Genomic DNA, 16,828 nt, shown 5'->3' with positions numbered 1-16,828 from the left:
CTACTGTACGAGCACAACACAATACAGGACAGAGGACAATCTACGAATATTGTTTGTTTGGATTTAAACACTTCGAAATGGACCATATTCATAAAAATAATTTTGGTGTATGCACAATTTGCAACCCGGACATGGTAGCCTATATTACTGTCTCTTATGGATCATTTCTCATAATAGCCTATCTAAGATATTTGATGTTGAGTTTTTTTGCTGTCTGCAACATAAAATAGATGGTGTTTTTCTTCAAATATCTTGTAGGTTTGCAATGTTGTGTGGCACAATCTGGCTAATTTCTTGAATTTTGTGTCAAGCAAAGTGAACAATATGAGTCTCAAATGAAATTAAATTAAATTGTGTGTTTTCTATGAAGATAGAATTCACAGAAGTTAGTGACAAAACGTCATGACATCCAGAAACATTCTAAAAAAAAAAAAAACTAAAAAAAAAACATAAATAGAAATTGCAACGTAAATAAAATATTACCAAAATGTATAATAGCCTATATATAAATAAATAATACTAAAAAAACTACTGGACTAATTAATCTATTCTAAACTGTTTTTATAAGATTCATCAAATTTACATGTAGTTAAACTAAAGGTACCCTTTTGAAAAAGTAGCTATCTAACAGAAAGTATGAATATACGATATGCACAAGGCTAATTAGCCTTGGCATATTTAGATTTTGTATATTCATCAATGCAAATTTACTGCAACTGCTGCTATGCAAATAGGATGTGGATATAAGTTATTATTAATGTATTTAATTAATAAAGTTATATTCATTAATTGTGTATTTATTATATGAATAATATACTTCTGCATTTGTATAAAATGCAGTTTGCATTTGCCCATGTATAAGGTTGTGAGGATTTGTGTAAAGTTTATATAACCTATTGTTGAGTTTTATTATTTTTATGAATTGGATTCTATTCACAGATTGGATTCTTCTTTTGAAAAGTGAAAAGTTAATACAAATTGAATTTGACTGTTCTTATTTACAGCAGTGAATAAATGGCATTAAAAAATAAAAGGTATCACTGTTTATTGCTGATTTTAAAGCTTAACTTTAAATGATTTTGGATATCTACAGTTGTACATAAACACAACATAAGATTGGCCCCTCTGTATTAATTCTGGCCCCTCTTGTGCCCCCCAGTTGAAAAAAAAAATCCTAGAATCGCCCCTGGGTTTAATAGGGTGACATCAGTGCCCTAACCGCATGCAGAAACATGTGCTGTTTTGTGTTCACCGACAGGTGTCGCAGCAGGTCAGGGGGCCTTGCGTGCCATGCCGAAAAGAGAAGCTCCTCGGTGTTGTTTAAGAGCTAAAGAAATCTCAAGTCAAAGGTCCAGTGCTGTGTTGAAATCAACTCCGTTTTAAGAAGAACCATAGCAAAATGAGCACTTCCATGGTAATTGTTTTTCAGGCATAGGCATATTGCTGGTTTTGCGCGTTGAAGCTATCTGCAAAAGTTCCTGAAGCTCAGCACATCGTGCCACCGAGTTAGTTAAACCTTTTATTAATAAATCAACAAACATTATAGGTTATACTGATTTACAGAAGAAGCCCATGTATTCCGAATAAGGACCTGCGTAAAATACATTAAGGTTTCGTAGCCATTTTAATTTGATCACGCCAATGATTGGTAAAGCGTTACGCAGGCTATAAAAAAATGTTGTCAATGTTTTTTAAGAAGGTCATAGCAAAATGTGTTTTCATGTAGTATAAAGTGTTGCAGTTGACCATCACCACACAGGATGCACACATTTCATGCACATGTGAGCTGTGTGTATCCCGCATTGATTGGCTGCTCCGCGCGCACTGGTTCATCCTCCCCCATGACGCGCGATAAATGTCCGTCCTCCCGCATCTCTGCTGACACACAATCACAGTCCTGCTTTGCCTATCGGCGTCTGCGTTTGTTTTCTTCCAGAGGGGAATGTAACTTAACTCAGAAAACCTTTTAAGTTTTGTGCGCCTTTAGAAGAGTTTTTTGTATGGGTTTGTTCTTTCGTTGGACGTGCGTTTAAGTATTTTTTTGCGTTATGAAAAACATAACCGGAGTTTTTGACAGCCTCAGTACAGATATGCATTCAAACCAGATTACCTCCAGCAGTTACCACAGTCTGCACAAATCCCAGGAATCCCCGACTCTCCCGGTCTCCACCGCTACCGACAGCAGCTACTATAATAATAACCAGCAGGCCGGACAGTGCGCGGGCTCTCCGTACGACCAGATCAGCTCGTACCAGTACCAGAACACCAGCATGAACAGCGTCCAGTACAACACCAAATCATATGAACTGGGCTTCGGCAACGCGTTTGGCCCCTACGGCGCGTACGGCCCCTGCTCCTCTCCAACTCCTGCAGATGCTGGTAAATATCTCTCTCTTGTGGCAGTAAGCGTTGAAACATTAAAATGGAAATCTTACTATTTATTTACAGAGTATCAGAGAAGGAAAAAAAGTTTATTGATAAATAAATCATGATTTTGTAGAGCTGCTTTTAATTGCGCGTGCATGTAATTAATGCTAATAATATTTGAAACGTAAAACGTTTTTATTATTGCATTGCATTGCATTGCATGAATGTTTTATTTAGAATTCAGATCCTTAAGACGTTTTGTATTGTTCGTTTTCCCTCCTAGAAAAAGAAGAGAGTGAACCTGAAATTCGAATGGTTAATGGAAAGCCAAAGAAAATCCGCAAACCGCGCACTATTTATTCGAGTTTCCAGCTGGCGGCCCTGCAGAGGAGGTTTCAGAAGACTCAGTATCTGGCTCTGCCGGAGAGAGCCGAGCTCGCAGCATCACTGGGACTCACGCAAACACAGGTACACACAGGCACACACAGGCTTTCCACGTCGAAATAAAACACCAGCCAGCAAAAACGCTTTAATTAGGAGTTTGTTTAATTAATCTCTGACAAAATTGGGATCCAATAATAATAACAACACTAAAAACAACTTTTAAATCCTAATAACACTCCTTAATTCAACATCATTTTACATTAAAGCGAACATTGTGTGTGATTGTTTCAAGGGTTAGGGTTGAAATGTGAAATGATCATCCAATACACATGGTAGCCTAATAATGAAAACAATTGGTAACACTTTAACTATTCAATAAACTACATTAAGGTTCATTAGGTAACATTAATTTACTAACATGAACAATACATTTGTTACTGTATTTGTTAATCTTTGTTAATGTTAGTTAATACAAATACAACTGCAATGTTTGTTCATGTTAGTTCACAGTGCATTAACTAATGTTAGCAAGATTTTAATAAAGTATTAGTATGTTGAAATTAACATTAACAAAGATTAATAAATGCTGTATAAGTGCAGTTCATTATTAGTTCATGTTAACTAATGTATTGGTCATTAACCTTAAAGTGTTGCCAAACAATTATATATATATATATATATATATATATATATATATATATACACAGCATATAAGTGCTGTCAAATGGATTAATCGCGATTAAATGCACCTAACATAAAAGTTTTTTTTTCTATATGTCTATGATAAAAGTTTGTGTTTACTAATATATGTGTGCATGTCTCTGTATAGAACATGATTCAGCAGAACATTAAATAAAGGTGACTTGACTTGACGTGGTTTAATGCTACTCTAGATACTGAATAGTTTGCTTGTTTTCCAGGTCAAAATCTGGTTCCAAAACCGTCGTTCGAAGTTCAAGAAGTTGTGGAAAAGTGGAGAAATCCCAGCCGACCAGCACGTGGCATCCAGTGAGTCTCCACCTCTCCACTCACCTCCACTCAACACGGCCTGGGACTTCGCGCACAGCCAGAGAATGAACCCGCTGAACACGGGGGGTTTGTCCCAGAGCAACAGCCCCCCGAACACTGCCAGCCCATCCTTTCTGACGAACTACTGGTACTCCTCCACGAACTCTGCGGCCCATCTACAGCCACAACACCACAACACAACTCTCAGCGCAGGGACCATATTTTGACTCGACTGACTGGGGAAAATTCATTTTGTGAACTTGCAACAAATGACTTTCAGACCTGTTTTTTCCCCCTCTTCACCTTTGCCACGTTGATCATTGCCAGTGCGTTTTGGGGCGTAACACTGTTTCTCTTCATGCAATGTCGTCAACAAGCAGACACTAAAGAATCAAACATATACAATTATTTTTGTATTTATTTATTTTTGTTCTATGGGTGGTACATCAATGGATTAAAACCAGTTGTTCAGTGAACTACTATTATCCAAAGCCTAGAGAACTCACGCGGACATTATTGGAGTGAATATTAATGCAGCAGGGTGTAAGAGCACATGTAGCACAACCTGAAGCTGTTCTGGTGCCTTTTGAAAATAACTTAACTGTCCTTTCCCACCGTAAATGTGTTTCATTTCAGACTTTTGTTCGATTTATATTTAGTACGTAAGGTAAGTTTTGGTGTCTGTACGTGTGTTCCATGCTGTTGTCATTCCTATAGATTATCATAGAGGGTTCTCACTGTTTTTAATAATACAAAAGGACAAAACACTAATGAAAAACACTCGAAAGCTACTGATTGTCCTAAAGCCATGTTCACATGTAAAAGGATATTTTTCTCTGGAGGACTTTGTTTTATTTATTTTGAAATCCGAATGAGCATTTCTGCCACTATAATGATTCAGACTTATTTAAATAAAATGTTTCATGTGAATGCTTTGTATTTGTATCAATTCATTGGGGATTTCGAATGTTTTCTCTTTAGTTCACTGTTGGCATGTTTTTTTTGTTGTTTTTTTTTCCGTTTTTTTCGCAGATCTGTCCACGCCTCCCTCTTTTTGCTTCGGCGCCAGTTGAGTCTCTAGTCTTTAATAAGTCTGGCTGGAGACGCTATGCAACGTCTTGTAAAAGTTTCACACAGAACCCACAAATTCACCTTTTGTTGACTAACGTGACAGGTGTGTCTAGCTTGCTCTGTAAGCAGGTCAAGTGAGCTTATGCAACTTTTTCGGGTTCAAAAATAACAGGAGCACTGAAGGCAACTGGTCTGACGTTCCCTAAATGTTCGGAGACATAAAACTTGAAGACAAAGGCTCTGGGAGCCCGACAGAAGCGAGGCGCGCTACAGAGCCTCGGGCTGGGAATGAGCGCGCAAACACGCAAACACGCCCCGGCATGAAGGCGTTCGGCTGGGTTCAGACTCTCTGGAGTCACAGCTCTGCGCTCCAGACTTTTTATGAAGTCAGCGCGGCCAAAAAAAAAAAAAGAAAAGAAAAAAAAAAAGCAGGCTCACAAATGCCCCGAGCTAAACAACATGGAAACATTTCTCACAACTTCCACCACGCACAATACAAGGCCTTTGTAAAAAGGTATCGGCAGCGTGTAGGCTACATTAATTTCCCATGCCATGCAACAAAGGAAAACTTGTTGATTTGTTTAAAAGCTTCATAGAAAATAAAATGCCGAATACGTTCAGTAGAATCTGAGTAATGCAACATGCTCAAACTGGCACTGCAATGATGCATGCACATTTAATGCAACTCACTCAAATCGAAAGGTTTGATTGCCCAAATAAAATTATTAGTCAAATCAACTTTGCTGCCTTAATTTGTTTTTTTTAAGTACAATCAACTTGGATGTTTATGTCATGTCAACTTAAATTAAATTAAACTCACTTACAAATTAGTTGATTTTTGTATAGGCTAACTTATACAAATATTGAAAATTGCTTAACTTATTTTGATGAGTTAAAGCAATGTAAAAACATGTGGCCATAACTTATTGATCATATATTTTTTACATTGCAGCGATAAATTCATTCTCACTTGTAAATGCTGTTTTAGACGCTGTTATAACAAAACCATGAATGAAGTTATTACAGTGTCCTGTTATTAATTATGTATGACAAGTGTCACAGCAACACTGTAAAAAAAAATATTGTTGGTTTAACTTAAACATTTTAAGTTAATTGAAATTAAATATGAGGAGATGAAGGACAATGAAGGAGATTGGTTTAATCAACAGAAACTCAAAATATTATTTTATCTAAACCACATACATTATCTAAGTTGATTTGACAAAAGAAAAAAATGTAAAAACAAATCATTTTACAGTGTAGTTTATTTTTCAAATGAAAAGATAAATGTTTGAACCACACGTGGCTTAATATCCATTGTTCTTTTTTTGAATAATATACGGTATAGGCCCATCGCGGGTTGCTTTTCGTGTTACATTAATTTGTTTATTTTTAAGGTTGAAAAGCTGTAAAGCAGACAGATGTAATGAGGATGTATCCTGTCAGTGACTGCCACATTACAAGATATTTCGGTGTCGCCCCGGGCTAAAACTACGCCCGTGCTGAAATGTGTCCCGCAGAGATCCACGAGATCCGGGAATATGCCATGTTTAACTAAAGGCCTAAGACGCGTCTCAGTGTTAATGCAGAACGGTTTACGCGCGCCGTCCCTTGAGACACGCTTAACCCGATCAAGAGCAATGAAATAGAACATCAATTCATGTGAACTCTTATTCCAAACGTAGAAGAAGCCAGACTCTTAAGCACATGCACCAACGGTGTTTTCACCTCTTTCTGTCAGCCTGTATTTTTGCTGTCTCGGTATATCTGGCAAAAATAGCCCGAGTCCGTGTTAACATTGATTAGGTCTCTCGGAATGGACAAGTGTCACACCTTGCAAATGCAAACGAATGTAAACTTGTATTGGATCTGTCTGCAACACATGCTCTGTCTGCATGCCTTTCTCTCTGAAAGATTAGCAATGATGTGGGTTTAGACACTTCCGGAATCCTGTAGACAACTTGAAAAATGCCATACCCCATCCCTAATTTATACTCTGATCTGTAATTTTATCCACAATTGCTCCAGTTGAGCATTCTGGCTCCCAGATCTGAAAGCCTGCAATTACTATATAATTCTTCGCAATTTTAGATGTCCTAATATGGACTGTAATTTTTGCGCAAGACAATTTCCAGCTATTTCAAGCATCAACATTGTCAAAGTTGTATGTACATAATAAATGGTAATATCAATGCATAGTTTTTAGCATAACATCTTGACTCGCGCGATAATTATATCCGTTTGGAGCCTACGCAAAATTAGCCTGAATTGCATGGTAACTGCTGCTTTAAATTTTTAAAAATTACTCATAATTTTCCCAAAGATTACCAAGATCTCGAGTGCACAATGTCATCAGCGTAATGAGGAGTAAACATTTATGCTAATAATCAGCAATTTTTTCCATCAGCTATAAAGAGGGAAAATAAAGCCGGATTTTTCATTCCTGCTCGGAGAGCGTCTGTCAGCTCAGAGCCCCGCTAGAGGAGCAGATTCTGGGACCCAAAGAGCCGGAACCCGTGCCATGACTTCTGGATGCTCTTTTCACATTCTTCCCTGTCTCTCAAGAGCGACATTAGACATCTTATAGACGCTGTTCTCCTTTAATATACGTTAAGGTAAGAAGGATGCGCATGCATTTTATATATATAGGCTACATTTAATTTGCTTATTTTGGGGGAATTTGCATGCATTATTATGCGTATTGTGAGGTATTATGATAAGGGAAACAAAGTGGTCTGAAATTAAGATTTGTTGTACTTTTGCATGCATTTAAGACATTTAGAAATTCCGCCGTATTTCTATAAACGGTAACATTAATATAAAACGTTGTCACTATAAGCGAATTGGTTGATTTGAACGAATGTGTTGCTGGCTGAAAGATCTTTTTCGGTTGTCTAGAGAAAACAATATAAAGCTACACCATTTGCTGCTTTGAATCAGGCTAACGTTAATAAAGTCTGTCTGAAATTGCAAGATGGTTTGTCGATAGAATCCAGTCGAAAATAAAGCAGCCCTTGTTCTATAATTTCACCTCTGCCTTCATCACTCCGACATTGTGCTTTTGCTCATTTTGATCCCTCTTCCCATTGACAAATCTCTCGGTATACACCTGCAAGCAATTTGCCAGCCTTACTTATAACTACCGCTGCGCACCTATTTCACTCTCTCGGGTTTTTTTTCCCCTTTTCTTTTTTTCTCCCCCCATCGCACAGCAAATTTTCTTTCAGTACGCTATCTCTTTTGTTAACAAAAGATTCCACGTGCGAAAAAAAATTGCTCATAATTATCCCGTAGATGGGAAGCTGCATTAGAATAAGTAAGGAGGGAATGACTGTAATTATGTCTGGTTTGATGGGCCCGGCGCGTAATCAAGAGGAGAATAGAGTGAAATAACGCTGACCCTCTCTGCTCCACAGCTGCATGTCGGAGAAAGAGACAGAACAGCACGGCTTCTTCTTTTATTCCTTCACAACAGTTCTGTTTTTGGATATGTTTAGAAAAAAAAAATATAAGACATATTTTAAATTTGTATTTTTTTGTCAGACACTTGTCAGGCATAAGATACAAGTTTTTTTGTGTTAGCCAATCATTAACAAATTTTCATCTAGAAGGTTAGACAGGTTATTTATCTGATGATATATTATATATCTGATTTATTATGAAAATTTTGCGAGGCAGGAAATCCCCGAGAGAACGCATTGGGAAGAAAAAAGGTTACACTTTATTTTAACGTGTCTTTGTTGCACTGTATTACACATTTAAGTATTGAGTAATATTAAGTAACTACATACTTATTATAGGGTTAGGAATCGGGTTTGGTTAGTTGCATGTAAATATGCATAATTTATAGTTATTACTATAGTAACTATGTAATGTATCAATGTCACTGTAAAATAAAGTGTTACCGAAAAAAATTGATATTTAGTTTGGAAACCAGAAAAATAGACACTCTATCAAAAACAAAATACGAATAATATAATAAACCATGATTCCACGGCAGAGACTGTAAATATGGTAACGCTTTATTTTAAGGCGACATACACATTACATGTACTTTCTATAGTAATAACAGTAAAATATGCATAATTACAAGTAACTAACCCTAAACCAAACTCTAACCATAACCGTAACTCTATGGTAAATAAATGTAATTAATATTACTCAGTAGGCTGTTTGAGTAAGTACAATGTAACGTCACCTTAAAATAAAGGGTTACACTTTTTTAAGGTGTCATTGTTACAATGTAATTATATATTTATGTACTGTGTAACATTAATTAACTACACATATACTTACTATAGGTTTAGGGTAGGATTAGAGGGTAAATTGCATTTAATTATGCATAATTTACTTTTTATTACTATGGTAAGTACATGTAACATACGTAACAAGGCCACTGTAAAATAAAGTGTTACCAAATAAAGTCACCAGAATAATAGCTACTATATTGCATAAACAAATATAACAACAACAAATTAATATAATGACAATAATAATAATAAACGTAGGCCTATGTAATGTATTTTTAATTTTTATTTGCAGTGTTATCAAATTGAATAAGTCTTAAAACTATTAATAGAGTCAAAGAGACGCGAGCTTGTGATCAGAGCGCGCGGGCCATTTCCTGCTTTGACCAGGCCATTTTTAAAGACCACACATGAAGAGTGTCAAAATTTGTCACAATAATTGCTGCACCCCCCGCACTGAAACCCCAACTCTCAATACTCAAACAGCAGAGGCAAGGTTTCATTAATTCCTAATATGTCTCATATATTTCTTTCTATTAATTAAAATGTGTTTGAATCTAATTTAGTTAAAATCGTAAACTATCATTCTTCATTTAATTAAAAATAATAAACTAAACAATCAAATTACAATGTCACGGGTTAATAAGAAAGAGCAAAAGATCTGATTGGAAATATCCTTTGTTTTGTCGCTTGCCGGCATCTATCTGCATCAGAATTTTCTTAAAATGCGCAGTTAAAGCATCAGCCCCAAACAAAAGAGATGCTGAACGTGTCATTCTTTCCCTATCTGCATTCCCCCTCCTCCAGAGCCAGGCTTTCTTCATCTGGCCCTCTATGAGCGGCACCTGCCCGATTATTCACTTAACACACGGCCATCAAAGCAGCCACACAAGAGCAGAACAGAGCTTATAGCGGATAAACGAAAGTGAAAAGAAACAAGTGCCCTTATTGTCGGAGGAATTACTGTGTTACAGAACCCACCACAAGATTAATCGCTGGTTCAGATTGCAATGAAAAGCTAGAGGTGTTTTGGAAAAGACACAAAACGGCCACATTCTGCAAGATTTTTTTTATATAGCTATATTTTTTTATTTTTTTTTGTACAGGTATACGCTAATATCTGTACGGTCTGAATGGCGTAATGCTGATTTTTATTTTTATTTTTTTAAACATGCTTTTTATTGCGTTGTCTGTTGGCAACAAATCCTTTTGGTTATTGAAAATAGGTTGGCTAAATATTGAAATATTTTCTTGGCCTCTTTCAGTGCAAAATAAGTTTGGTTTTTCATATATTGCATTAATTCGTGGTATTCATTTGCGTCATCAGTTGCCTGAGTTTCATTCATTTTTGACAAATCAATAAACGTTGCGATGACATTTTGTGGCTTCTTTCATAAACAGATTTTTACTGTTCGAGTTTACACATTATACAAGACTCCATGAAACAAAACAATAAATTAATATGACCGGTAAGCTATAAAACTATTCTTTTTTTTCTCAATGTGAAACGGAAAAACACATGAATTTTAATAAACACAATTATGTTTAGATCCTTTTGCACAAATTATTCAGCACACAACGAAAACGACTATTTCTGTACATTAGAGCTGTCAACACTTCCCATCTGACTGTGATGATAGACGCGTTTATCTGATCCAAAAAAAAAAGAAAGAAAAAAAGAAAACACTCGGCTTTACAAATTGGGTTCAAATCCGAGGGAAGTGTCTCTGTTTTATAGTGCAGCCTCACATCATAATTTAAAGAACATTTGTTTTAAATAAAACATACAAACAGATTTAAAAAAAACAAAAACAAATTCTAAATAAGTTATATTTAAATAAACACAAAACGCCATACATACAAAATAACTTTGTTTAAAGATTTCTTTGTTCCCTTTAAAATGGGGAAAATCATACTTGCTCACGGTGTGATTTATCCCAGTTTTTACACATTCACCGCGCCATGGCGAAGCCCGAAGCGACTGAATCTCGCGTGAGATTTAGGAAAATGTGATGCTCATGGTGACCTCACAGCCCGTGTTGTGGATAATTCCAATTTTCTTATGGAAAATTACAAATTTTGAAGAAAACGAAAGACATTTCTGACTAGGGTACAGTTTCATGATTTTTTTTCTTTTTCTTTTTTTTTTACACAACAAAAAGTCACTGAAAGTGGGAGAGTAGCAGCTTTGATTTGACCCACTTTCCAGGCATTCCCTTCAATTGAAAAAGAGACTTGTTTCCTCTCCGGTGCAGACGGCTCTCGTTCAGTCCACGCCGGCCAGTGTGTGTCAGCGGTGTGAGAGTGTCTCCGGATCACATCTGGTCTGGGCTGCGGAGTGCCAGTGTGTGTAAGGCCGCAGAGTGAATGGCCTGTGTCGGGTCCCCTGAACTGGGCCATTGGTGGATAGAGGGGCGGGGTTGTTTTAGCAGTCCTGGTTCACATGAGTTGCGGCTGCTGCATAGTGTCCTGGTGTGCTGTGGGATACCATGAGGTGTAACTGGGAATATAAGAGGTCGGCGTGGATGTTTTGACGGTGGCGGTTGAGTTCCAGACAGGCGCTATGGATGGAGATCCGGTGGACAGTCCGCGCCCGTTAGCCAACGCGTTCGTGTCTATTGTTCCTCCGCCCTGCTTCATCAGTTTCTTAAACTTGGAGCGTTTATTCTGAAACCAGATCTTCACCTAGAAAAAAAGAAAAAAGAAAGGCAAATTAAACAGAGCGAGCGACAACACCTGTTTCTGTTATCGAATCACGCGTAATCGAATCGAGTTCGAAAAGAACGCGATTATTAACTTCTACGTTCTAAAATATGTCCTTCAAACAGACGTGTGATATAAAGTCGATTTCAAAAACAACATGCAAAGTTCAAATTAATTTATTAAAAAATAACCTTTTTTAAATTGTTGTGTAGGATACATGTGACATGTTTCGCGTTCGTTGCCATAAAGTCTCTAAATTCTTTGATTGAAAGCGCGTAAAAGCACATGCCTGTGTTTGCGTGAGCCCCAGTGACGCGGCGAGCTCGGCTCTCTCCGGCAGAGCCAGATACTGGGTTTGCTGGAACCTCCTGTTCAGAGCCTGCAGCTGGAGACTGGAGTAGATGGTTCGGGGTTTGCGGATCTTTTTGCCTTTCCCGTTGAAACGCACCTCTCCTCCTTCCACCACGGTGTTTTTCTCTGACTCTGGTGCTGGGGAGGGAGAAAGAAAAGAAAGTGTATCACAAACTGTGCGGCTCACATCACTGTGCACAAGTTTTACAGGCGGCACTTTAGGTATAATTAGCCTTAATTGCATACATTGTTTATAGCATTACGCAATAAATAATTACCAAGCCTAATAACAGCACATCTGGGCTACTCCAGTCCAACATTCTTGCAGTGCGCAGACAAATGCAACGACCAGTGAAGACCAAAATACGCGCAGCGTTTCTTACCTGGGTCCTCCAGTCTCGTCTGCGCCAAAGCCGAGTTGTTTGGGTAAGTCTGCACGGTGCTGAGGTACGGGCTGGAGGAATGGCTACCGACCGAGTTGACGTATGGATAAGGCAGGGATCTGGGGAAGGACGGAGCCGGGCTGTATGCGCTGTCGTGCTGCGGGTGTCCGGACGAGTGTAAACAGTGCATTGAATAATGTCCGTGGGTCATGGATGAAGGCGACATTTGCTGACTTGGTGGCCCAAATTCCATGAACACGCTCTTTCCTGAGACTGGGCTGTTTAGACTCTCTGGTATTGTAGACATGGTCATGTCTCTCGCTCTCTCTCTCTCTCTCCCTGCTTTTTTGTTTTCTTCTATGATGTGAGTGAAGGATGGATCCCAATTTAAGCTCAACGGATTTTTTCACTTTCCATTCATAAGAAAATGTAGTTTGTCTCTGTGAAAAGTCTAGGTACGATGCTGTGGATCCACACAAACTCGCTCAAAGGTTTGAATCAGGGAATCATGAATATTTATCCAAGGTGCTCTCTGATTGGTCCACTCCCTCCAAGAGCGATGCGGATTGGTAATCTGAGGGTCGGGTCCGACGGACCTGATAAACTCAAGAAATAAGACCAACCTGTGACTCTATTGTGTAATGCTAATGTAGAAATGTAGGGAATGGACCAAGACACATAGGCCGTATGTCGAAGGCTCAAACCACCAAATTTAACACATGCAATGTAAAATATCATCATTTTGATATTTGCTCTTGATAACAGTTTTAGGCCTATTAGTTAACAAACAAAACAACACTACACCTTAAAACCAACCATTAACATATCTGAACAAACGTTTTCGTGTCAATAATGGAATTATTATTAGCCTATATTATTATTATCATCAATGCATTGACTTCATATAAACAAGTGTAAACAACAAAGTGATATGACATATAAATAAATAAATAAATAAATAAATATATATATATATATATATATATATATATATATATATATATATATAAAACAAATTTAACATGGCCCTACATTTTATGCTGGTTACAGCATCGTGAACAAAAAAAAAAAATAACACCTAACAAATATGATTAAGTACAGATATAAATGTGTGTCTCCAAGCAAAGATGAATTACTTTGATGATTCATTTGGTTAAAATGCTATAGTCTCGAGTGCTTGAAGACACAGTTGAAACCAGCTAAATTAGCATAACACTGTTGTTTAATTTTCATACGCATAATTAGCTGTGTATTTAACACTTGCGGATTCGCATCACTCGCATGCGCGCGTGGGTTGAATTATTGCGCGCGAGGATCAGAGAAACAGGTCGATGTTGATAACAGCTCCTGTTATTTGGTGAATTCCTTTCACATCTACATTTGGTTGATATTGCATGGTTATTGTAATAATAATAAAATAAAATAAAAACAGTTGAGAGATTTTTGTTTTTAGAACTGGTTGAGGTTTAAATGCGATTAAATAATCCACGTGACAGACCAAATAATGCTTAAAACGGTAAATAAATATTCAAAGCATGAAAACAAAGCAACAATATCACATATAGGCCTACACCAAGAAAAAATACGGTCCACACGTTTAGTAGCCTACTATTTAAAGTTAACACTATTCTATGACGACAGCTACAATATCACAACAACAACAACAACACACAATGACAGTTTAGATAAAGATTCGAATAAACTCAAAATTATATCTAATTAACCGCTATAAACCCATCAAAATGGCTATTTCTAAATACAAAAATAGCCTATATACATTTCTTACGGTTGTAGATATCAACTCTTTACCTGGGACGAAGGAAGCAAAAATTAAAAACCACTAACCACTAAAAATCGAATAATCATATCAATGTTAATTATTTTTGATAATGAATTATTTTACCACCTGACTAGGAAATCGTTGCGACAGTTATGCAGACCATTGCTTGAAACTGAACATGGGCCATACTCTCTGCTCTTAGATTTCATTATTAGCAAAATAATATACATTTATCTGTCAAATCTTTTCAAAGAACACGCAGCATTCTGAAGACTCACTCGAGGTACGGTTTGGATAACTGTGACATAAAAAAATTGGTAGATGCATGTAGAGAATGGAGTGACACGAACTGATTGCACATGTGAAGCTTTTTTCAGACACATTTTCTTCACGAGATCTTCATAAGCAAAAGGACACCCTTCAATGAAACAATTTAGATATTGGATAATATGGCAAGCTGAAAATATATCCGTCTTCAAGACAATGAATAAAATGGGTAACACTTTATTTTACAGTGCCATTGTTACATGCAGTTACTATAGAAATAATTATAAATTGTGCATAAAATGCAAATCAAACCAAACCAAACCCTAACCCTATAGTATTGTAGTTACCTGATATAACTTAGCCTATTACAGTGTAATAAAGACACTTTAAATGCAACTAACTATAAAATGCAAATAGAAAAGTGGAGAGAAAAAGAGATAGCTTATTTCCCATGAAGCAGAAGAGAACGAGTCGTGCTCGTACCGTTTGTGTGCGACTCCCCGTTGAACACGGATCACACCTCCACATCCTCCTTTCATTTCTATCCCTCTTTCTCAGTCTCTGCTGTTGTCTTTCCCCCAGTCTTCATAAAAATGGTCATAATCTCCACACGTATTCACTTACATTCCGTCATGATGAACTACATTAAAAACAGAAAAGCCTCGAGCAAAAGTCCAGAACATTGGACAAAAATGTCACTGGCACCAACACGATGCCCAGATGATATGGACTGACGAGCACACTTTAACAATACCTGTTAGATATCCACCGTCCTCAAAATGGTCCAATTTAAAGCAATTTGTATTTCAAATGACATTTGCAATCTACCACGGGGATTCTTCAACAATAGCGAAAATAATGACGGTATTACAACCGATAATTATCATCATTCAGATCACGCCGGACAAGTTACACGTGTTTATTGTCTTCGATTAATCTGAATTTATGAGAGAAAGAAAAAAGAACAAAACGTTATGGCATAAGGACAGCAAATTTCACGTAGAACAAACAAGACTCGCTGCAAAATTGATAATTACATAAATTCCCAATCGTGTAGAATTATTTAATTAGAAAACTGATTTGTTCTTGTATTTGCAGTGATTTATAATTATGGAATGTCACTTGCTGATGTTTTTGTTGTTTTATTGAGCATGATCTTTAACATTTTTAGGATGAGCAACAATAACACAATTCATGAGCACTAGAGTGTCTCCAGATCTAAAGTAGAGACAGAATGAGTCGTCGTGGGAAATCAGCAAAATGGCATATTAATAAAACTATAGAAAGAATGTTCTCTTATACAGATTATGTAATGATATTAAAAGTTCACTTAAGAAAACATTATACCTAAAGGATTATTTTACACTGAATTGCCTTTAGTAATAAATAAATACATAGGCTACATAAATAAAGTAAAAAATTAAATAAATAAAAATCTACGTATTACCACAAGGTTCTGCTATTCTAAATACTATTTGACCATTTTCAAGAGTGGGTTTAGTTAAATGAAAATGGCAAATCGTTGGTCTCTTATTTATAATACATTATTGACATCACATAACAGTATCTTCCTATCCATGTGGTCAGTGCCATAATAATTACACAGCACATTCCAGCTGGCCACCGTGTCAAGATGAAACTACAGCAGTTTTCTGTTTAGAGCGACTCAAATAAAGCAGCGTGTGAGATGCCGAGTTATAGAGCACTTTCCAGAGAAGAGGATCATCAAGAATGAGAGTCAAACACCTGCTATGCTGCCCTGATTTAGTGCACCAGGCCAGTTCAGGCCCACTCAGTGTGTGTATGTGTGTGTGTGTGTGTGTGTGTGTGTGTGTGTGTGTGTGTGTGTGTGTTACAGATACAGACATGAGCTGACAAACTGCTTCAAAAAGAGACAATTGTGTATATGGCCTCATCCGTCCGTTCAGGAGATCTGATTCTGAACTGTAAAGGGACTTGCAAATGTGCGTCCGGAGTAAATTTAAAGCAAAGTCCCTGATTAGTTTCTGTTTTTAGTGGCACGGGATTCTTTTTTAATTGTTTCAATATGAAGCTTTCTGGTTAGTGTGACCCATTAGATGTCCTGTTGATAAAGCGTTCCTGAGAACCAAACCCCAAATCCGGACAGATGTCTAATTATTTAAAAAATGGTTAACAGATTGTAAGACATCATCACAATGAAACCAGGAATTAATAACAATGAAATTCCTGGGTCTAGTGGAATATGAAAATTGAAAATTGATATTACTGAATATGTAACTGCACAT

The 16,828-nt window shown here is 37.0% G+C and overlaps 2 protein-coding genes across 2 annotated transcripts; one reads left to right on the top strand and one right to left on the bottom strand.

Moving 5' to 3' along the window:
* The first annotated feature begins 1,877 nt into the window (after window positions 1–1,877).
* On the top strand, window positions 1,878–4,689 carry dlx2a (distal-less homeobox 2a). Its single transcript, XM_082176287.1, has 3 exons — window positions 1,878–2,379; window positions 2,651–2,835; window positions 3,672–4,689. The coding sequence occupies exons 1-3, from the start codon at window positions 2,049–2,051 to the stop codon at window positions 3,984–3,986; spliced, it is 831 nt and encodes a 276-aa protein (XP_082032413.1). The 5' UTR covers window positions 1,878–2,048; the 3' UTR covers window positions 3,987–4,689.
* Window positions 4,690–8,344: 3,655 nt separating this feature from the next.
* Window positions 8,345–13,477, bottom strand: dlx1a (distal-less homeobox 1a). The gene is made up of 3 exons (XM_082176299.1): window positions 12,515–13,477; window positions 12,070–12,269; window positions 8,345–11,762 (listed from the first exon to the last, which is right to left on the bottom strand). Exons 1-3 carry the CDS (start codon window positions 12,825–12,827, stop codon window positions 11,517–11,519), a joined length of 759 nt encoding a protein of 252 aa, XP_082032425.1. The 5' UTR covers window positions 12,828–13,477; the 3' UTR covers window positions 8,345–11,516.
* Between the last annotated feature and the right edge of the window lie 3,351 nt (window positions 13,478–16,828).

This window comes from Leuciscus leuciscus (genome assembly GCF_965113295.1).
Source record: "Leuciscus leuciscus genome assembly, chromosome: 7".
Lineage (NCBI taxonomy): Eukaryota > Metazoa > Chordata > Actinopteri > Cypriniformes > Leuciscidae > Leuciscus > Leuciscus leuciscus.
The sequence above is the reverse complement of the archived record's forward strand: the minus strand, read 5'-3'. Positions and strand labels throughout refer to the sequence as shown.

What these genes read in the sequence shown, in the direction of transcription:
- dlx2a (XM_082176287.1), top strand. Translation starts at nt 2,049, where the DNA reads ATGAAAAACATAACCGGAGTTTTTGACAGCCTCAGTACAGATATGCAT. An exon ending in TCCAACTCCTGCAGATGCTG is followed by an intron (nt 2,380 to 2,650) that starts GTAAATATCTCT and finishes TTTCCCTCCTAG; the next exon opens with AAAAAGAAGAGAGTGAACCT. An exon ending in TGGGACTCACGCAAACACAG is followed by an intron (nt 2,836 to 3,671) that starts GTACACACAGGC and finishes CTTGTTTTCCAG; the next exon opens with GTCAAAATCTGGTTCCAAAA.
- dlx1a (XM_082176299.1), bottom strand. Translation starts at nt 12,827, where the DNA reads ATGACCATGTCTACAATACCAGAGAGTCTAAACAGCCCAGTCTCAGGA. An exon ending in GACGAGACTGGAGGACCCAG is followed by an intron (nt 12,270 to 12,514) that starts GTAAGAAACGCT and finishes CTCCCTCCCCAG; the next exon opens with CACCAGAGTCAGAGAAAAAC. An exon ending in TGGGGCTCACGCAAACACAG is followed by an intron (nt 11,763 to 12,069) that starts GCATGTGCTTTT and finishes CTTTTTTTCTAG; the next exon opens with GTGAAGATCTGGTTTCAGAA.